The 7,320-nt window shown below is 39.6% G+C and overlaps 1 protein-coding gene across 7 annotated transcripts in view; it reads left to right on the top strand.

The window, feature by feature from the left end:
* The window catches only part of abr (ABR activator of RhoGEF and GTPase), a 93,409-nt gene that overhangs the window by 22,810 nt on the left and 63,279 nt on the right, over positions 1-7,320 (top strand). For 3 of the 7 annotated variants that reach the window (XM_077546149.1, XM_077546155.1, XM_077546154.1), the window contains exon 2: positions 7,292-7,320. This exon is cut by the window's right edge and continues 153 nt beyond it. In XM_077546149.1, coding sequence (XP_077402275.1) covers positions 7,292-7,320 — 29 coding nt within the window. Of the gene's footprint in view, positions 1-5,552; positions 6,285-7,291 lie in introns of those variants that run through there. The other 4 variants (XM_077546150.1, XM_077546156.1, XM_077546151.1 and 1 more) reach the window with 3 other exon arrangements.

The following is a 7,320-nucleotide window of genomic DNA, read 5'->3' on the forward strand; positions in this document are numbered from 1 at the left end:
AGGCTGAAGAGATATGTATTTCAAAGGCAAGTGTTTGTTTTTTTTCAGTCAAAAAAACAAATGTTTATGCTAATGCTAACCTAACAAACTAACTAAGTATAATTGTAAGTATTACAAGTGAAAATATATAAGTTATTTTGAAAATAGAGCACATAATTGTCTTAGAGGAATCCAGTGGACATAAAGGGAACTGCAGTGCGGCTCAGCAGCACTCAGTAAATAAACAAGTAAGCACCTTTGGCACACTTAATATATCAAATTATCGTCTTATATTTAGGATTTAAATGGAATCTATAATAGGTCAAGTGTGAGAATGAAATTATTTTGTCACTTGATTCGCAGATGTGGTGAGGTAAGGTGATATGGGGTGGCCGTTGAGACTAAGACAGACAGTAAAGTTTAGTAGCTATTGTATGTTGTATCTTTGTATGTTTTTGTGTGTTGGTTCATGCATGTCCTACTGTAGTTTTAACTCAACTTGTATTTATTTATTTTTTATTTTTTTAATCCTTACCTATTACTTAACAAAAGTCTGGTATGTTCATTCAGCAACTATTGCGCATTGTACAAATTCTGCCAATTTGAAATAATGTCTTTGTTTTAAGGGATGGAATTAATTTTAATTGAAAGAAAAATCGATAAAATAATGATTTGCCGCCCTATGAATGACATTACAAAACAGAACAATGCATTGATTTACTCTTAATTATTCCCAGAGTTTATCAAGGAAATCTGATTAAATGCTCATTCCTATTACAAGCTTTTTTTTCCTCTCAAGAGGATAAGATTAAGATTGGCGCAGTCACTGAATTAAGTAGATTATACCGTAGCTATTAGTATAATCTTGAGACGTCTCTCAATGGTATTTTCAATGTGTTACCATCTTCACATGAAAATCCTTTGTTTTTGCTTGACGTTAGAGGGTGTGTCATTATGTGTTTTTTGCTATTGTGATCTTTGGGGACCATCATCGCAACGCCCTCAGGGACCCCCGGGTTACTGTGTGTGTCTGTTATCTTGCTATAGATGGCAGCCAGTCAGCGGTTATCATCGTAACCACCCGCCATCTTCTTTTGCCATCCATGCCACGTTCCCATCAGCCAATGGGCTCGTTAGGAGCATCACCCTTCTGACCAATGGCGCGGCCAATGTGTTTACACGCTCCCGGAAGGCAAGCGCCTTGATTAAACATTCAGGGCAGTCGAGCGGAATGAAGACGATGAGGGGAAGAAAAAAAAAAAAAGGGGGGTGAAGAGAGAGCAAGAAGCAGTTCAAGAGAGATGAGGCCATTATGAGTTGAAAGGGTTGATGGATGATTTGGAGCAACATCCAGACAGTCTCATGTGACCAAACATGTATACAGTAGGTCATTTATTAACTCAGGTTTTCTGAGAATGAGACTGAAATTCATAACTACTTAGCGGATCACAGATATAAATCTTGCTCTGCGAATGCTTGCTCTATCATTCCAGAATTCTTTACCCTGGTGGAAGTTAATTCTGAAACCTGCGTGCGTCATTAAAGATTGATGGCCTCAGTGTAGCTTGGCCTTCTTTTGCCTGTAGGTTGCCTGTCTGCAGGGGTCGGGCATGGGTGCTTAAATTCAGACACACACACACACAAAATCAGGCCATCACGGTTTATTTTCCTTCAAAGCAGTTTGCGATTAATGGATGGTGTCATTAAGACGGTATGCTTTCCCTGGCATCCTCTAATTCCCTCTTCATTTGTAATTCACCACTTAACCTTAATCTTTGTCGATGGAACACGCTCAAAATCAATGGCGCGATACACACACAAGGCCTCTCCTGCCTGTGTATCCAGTGTACTAACAAACCCGTACCAGAAGACCTATCATCTGTCAGCCTTCAGTTTAGCACACCCACTTTGAGCAGTCTGAGGGCTCGGTATCTCACTTTCCAGTGCTGGGTTTTGTTCAAAAGATAAAAGATTATTTTTATAGTTATTGTTGAAGTTTTACATGACATACAGAAGTGTACTGTAATACCAAATTACTGACGTGGGAAGTCCGTCGGGAGAGACGTCTGTCACCAACGGAACCCCGAATGACAAATGATGCGAAACTGGAAGAGAAAAAATGGCCGACTAAATCAACATTATTTCAATAAGTGTACACAACATGTAGAAAAATTGAATGGAAGCATTTGTATAAAACATAAACAACACAAAAATGCCAGACTAGAAGCTAAACTATATAGATTGGCAAATGAGGCGGAACCAGCCAAATTAGTAAAGATGACGTCACTTCGCTTTGCCATTGACAACAACACAAATCTACAATATTTTTTGAGTGAGTGAGAGTTGTCGCAATCCAATGCAAAAAAATCACAAAAAACAATGGACTCAAATAAACCACACTGGTGGTAACAAACAAAAATAAACCACACAGAGTTTCAAAAAAAAGAGTCGGCCACACAGACCTTTTTAATTGGGATTCTTAGACACTAATGCAATTTATGTGTTTTGCAAACCAAAAGAAATCACGACAACGTTTCGGGGATATTTGCAAGGCAGGTTTGTTTACATCAATGACCAGCTACTATGAATGTTGTAATATGGAGCATATTAAAGATCCCACTGCTGATGCCGCTTTCTGATTGGCCCTCTGCAGGGAAGCCCAACCACATCCTGAGTAGTAGAATGCTGATAGGCCACCCCTCAGTCCATTTGGGGTTATTGTTATGGATTGCTATTGGTTTCTGATTTCTTAACTATTTTTGGACCGCAGGAATTCCCTAGCACCTTAATGCTAAATAAAGATGCACTCGAGTCTTGAGTATTTAAGGGATACTTGATTGTCTTTTGTTCCCTGCTAACATAAAGACTGATAAACACAAATATCTCCACTATTATCAGTTCATCCTCGGTGGAAGTCAATTGCTCTGAATGTGTTTCTGGTGTTACTCTTCAGTTTTTTTAACATCGGGGTTTGCTATCAGGTTTCTCTAACTCATCATTATATTTTGCCACAAGACTCCTTGCACAGGGTATCATCTTAACATCTGAAATCTTTTGATTGCTTTTATTTCCAAATTGCCGTATCTGTATAGCATTCTAATTGAGCGAGTTGAGTGCAAGAAGCAGACGGTGCAATCGTAAGTGGTCATGCCTGCAGGGCTGTCAACAGACGCTTTCATTTTAACTCATTCACTGCCATTGACGGCTATAGATGTCAAAAATTCATTTGAACTATTTTTAGTTTAACATTTTTTTCCCCACTTTTGTTAACGAAAGTATGAAAACCTAGAATCTTTTTTGTATTAGAACAGATATAAAATTTTGGATTAATTGTGAGTTACTAGTGAAGTCATGCGATTAATTACATTTAAAAATTGTAATCGCCCGACGCCTCTAATTTTAAATATTTTTTTCTTTAAAAAAAAAAGCATTATTAAAAATTAAAAAGATTATTTATTTATTTTAAAGAAAAGGTTATTAAAAATTAGGGGCATCAGGTGATTAAAATTTGTAATCGTAATTAATCGCATGACTTCACTAGTTAACTCACGATTAATCACAAATTTTATATCTGTTCTAAATGTACAAAAAAAAATCTAGTTTTTCATACTCTTGTTAACAAAAATGAAAAAAAAAAATTAAACTAATAAAAATAGTTCAAATGAATTTTTGACAAACGGACAAAATTCCGCCTGGGATAATCTTGATAATAATGTGCTCACTGATTGCACGTTGTCGTCTTGGGGCCCTACACATGACAGTTGTTATAGTAATCTAGTAATCTAAGGAAGAAGTGGTTTCTATCCAAGCAGCGTGAGCCTTGGGGATTTAGAGCAGCTAATTACAATGTATAGTGACTGGCCGCCATGGGGTTTGGGGTGCGCATGGAAAGGGGGTAAGAGCAAATCATGCGTGGAATAGGTTGGCGTATCTCTCTGCCTACAGACATATGGCTCATAAAGATATCCAGCTGCTCGTAGAAAAGTCATTTATTTGGAGAGGTGCGGAAACAAACAATAATGGAATAACGAAGGAAGTAAACTGGCGTTGTGCGCATGCAGTTTTTAATAGATAGCAGTCTCTCATCTTACACATTTTATTTTGATCAGCTTTTCAGGACTCGCTGTCATCTTTAACTCTTTGACTGCCAGACGTTTTCAGAAAAGGGATGCCGTGGGTGCCAGCCGATTTAAGCATTTTGACTGATCTTTCAAGGTCCACAGAAAATTATGTGTTTGGACTATGGAAACACACATACTAGCAAATGAAAGATTGGACTCTCATCTTTCATCAGAAAAAAAAGTTTGTTTCTACCTTATTCCGTTTTTGAGTAATCAACAATAGAAAATGGTTAGTTTCACCTCTGTTTTGAAACAAACGTCTTTTAACGTCTTTGGCACTCCTCCTTAGGATTTTACTAAACGTTATTTAACGTTTTTGGCAGTCAAAGAGTTAAGTTCTGAACTACCCCTTCATTGTTGCCCTCATGTCATGTGTTTGTGAATGAAAGTTCAACATATTGATCGCGATTGATCACTCCTGAGATGCCTTCTGGGACAAGTGGCTTGCAACGTGCGCCGCCTCGGCTCCGCTAATATGTCTTGCGGTTGTTTTGTCTCGCGCTTCTGAGCGTGTGTTTTCCTGAATCGACAGATGTTTGCACACCTGGTGATTCACAAGTTTGCTTCAATGGAAATAAAATGCACGGGAAGCTGAATAAAGCAGCAAATTAGGTGTAAGAGGTGTTTTTGAAGTTTAACTTCCTTCCCAAGAGGCTAATTAGGAGTCGCTGACGCTGCAGTTTACAGGATAAATGTTCACACTTCACTGAATCTCCTTTTTTCTCATTCCAATGTTTTTTAATTGTTTCGCAACACTTGTTCATTGCCTCAGAGTCTCATATCATGTTACTGCTGTTGAAATACTGAACAATGATGAACATAGTAAAAAGGTCCCGGGTGAACAGATAGGATTTCATAGAGGATTTTAATTTCCCCAGTGTCACCTCATGATTGATGACCATATGACAGTAACGTGTAACAGCCCACATGTTAGCCATCCAACACTCACATAGTCACATAGCAAACGTCTTGTCAGGTCCTTAATGCACTTGGTGTCTACAGGGCTGAGAAGATGAGGCTAGTTGAGGCACAACCTGTTGTTTTTGACCGTCCTTTCTTACAGTGAAGTCAAATGTGCTTTAAATCATACAACCAAACAGTTTTTTTTAACATACAGTGAATTCCTGCTCTTCGTGGAAGTTAGAGAAAGAGCCATGCGTGAGTTCGGAAAATCGGTGCGTAGTCAAGAATCCCAGTTGAGAATCAATCAGGGCTCTGGACTAACTTTTTCCACTGGTTCCACTGGTGCGCACAAGGAAAGAAAAGTAGTGGAAAATCTGGCCCACAGCCAATCAGAGGAAGGTCCCGCCCTCCACTAGCTCTGATTGGCTGAGACCATGATATGTGACTGATGATGAAACAAAGAGCGATGCTTTGAAGCTTTGTGAGTTAAGGACTGAGTTAAAATGTTTTTATCCATCCATCCATCCATTTTCTTATCCGCTTCTCCTCAGAAGGGTCGCGGGGGTGCTGGAGCCAATCCCAGCTGGCTTCGGGCAGTAGGCGGGGTACACCCTGAACTGGTTGCCAGCCAATCACAGGGCACACAGAGACAAACAACCATCCACACTCACACCTATGGACAATTTGGAGTGTTCGATTAACCTGCCATGCATGTCTTTGGAATGTGGGAGGAAACCGGAGTACCCGGAGGAAACCCACACAAGCACGGGGAGAACATGCAAACTCCACACCAGGAAGGCCGAAGCCCGGACTCGATCTCACGTCCTTTGCACTGGGAGGCGAACGTGCTAACCAGTCAGCCAAGAATCCCAGTTGAGAATCAATCAGGGCTCTGGACTAACTTTTTCCACTGGTTCCACTAGTGCACACAAGGAAAGAAAAGTCGTGGAAAATCTGGACCACAGCCAATCAGAGGAAGGTCCCTCCCTCCACTAGCTCTGATTGGCTGAGACCATGATATGTGACTGATGATGAAACAAAGAGCGATGCTTTGAAGCTTTGTTGAGTTAAAAAAAATTCAATTATTTTTTTAAAGTTTTTTTTAATTACACCAAGTTGGAGAGCAGTAGCAGCCCTGCCAATGATTTAGATCAATTTCAATCAATCTAACGTGCATGTTTTCGGGAATGTGCGAGGAAGCCGGAGTTCCTGGAAAATCCTATGCAAACATGGCGACAACAGCAATTCCCACACATGAAGGCCGGAACCAATCTAAAAACTGTGAGATGAACACGCTAACCACTATTTTATTATTTTATTATTTAGTAAATTGGTACCCGATATAGAGGTCTGTTTGACCGGACCGGTTTTACTGCATTTTCAGTCCAAATGTTTTCTGTCAACTAGACTGGCTTATCCATTTATCTCCGTGAACAATGATGGAAATTGTGTGCAGTGGCTCTTTGTGAGCATTTCGGTGTTCCTCTTCACTGAGATTTTCATTGCTGCTCAAACAGTGTTAGCCGGCTGCAGGCTATGATGTAATCTCTGTCCTTCTTTTGAGAAAGTTGCTGAGCAAGGCAGCGCAGCTCACTTTGAGTGGAAGCTTACATTGAAGCAATATATAATAGCAACATTTACACTGGGCTGTGATGCGTGTCAAACGCTGGACACTCTCGGCACTCTGATGTGTCGTCCCACTGGTACAAGGGCAAGGGTGTTTCCTCACTGGAGCCGATTCATTTTGAGTGTGGTTGGTCAGCATTTACTGAATGTGAAGGGATATCTTTTGCATATGCTATTATATTGTACCCGTGTATCCTCCTAAGATTAAAAATATGCATTTGGATAAGCAGTTGGTGAATATGTGCTTTATGCAAATGAGTGTCTTGTGTCATTTTGCATTATTGTGTGAATGGTGTTCGTTAACTGACAGCTTGTCACCTGTGTCTTTGTAGTCATCCGCGACTATTTCAAGCTTCTGCAAAGATGTAGCAAGTTGGTGCGGGGCACATTCAAATGGAAGCACCAATTGGCTTGCGTATCATCCTACATGATTTCCTTTGCCAAATATTTATTTGCATCTGTATTATTACTGTATTCCATAATGATTTTTCTAAAAAGATCCAAGAATATTGGCATAAAATTACAAAAAAAAAAAAAAGCAAGTGTTTTTCTGCCACAGGTGATCATCACCAAAACTTCATTTTGTTACTCCTACTTTGCATGCAAATTTAAAAAAAAAAAAAAAAAAAAGGGAAATCCCAACTCTGTATTACTTTTGACAGATTTTAACTACAACACAGATGGCTACGAA

The sequence above is a fragment of the Vanacampus margaritifer genome, chromosome 16 (assembly GCF_051991255.1).
Source record: "Vanacampus margaritifer isolate UIUO_Vmar chromosome 16, RoL_Vmar_1.0, whole genome shotgun sequence".
NCBI lineage: Eukaryota > Metazoa > Chordata > Actinopteri > Syngnathiformes > Syngnathidae > Vanacampus > Vanacampus margaritifer.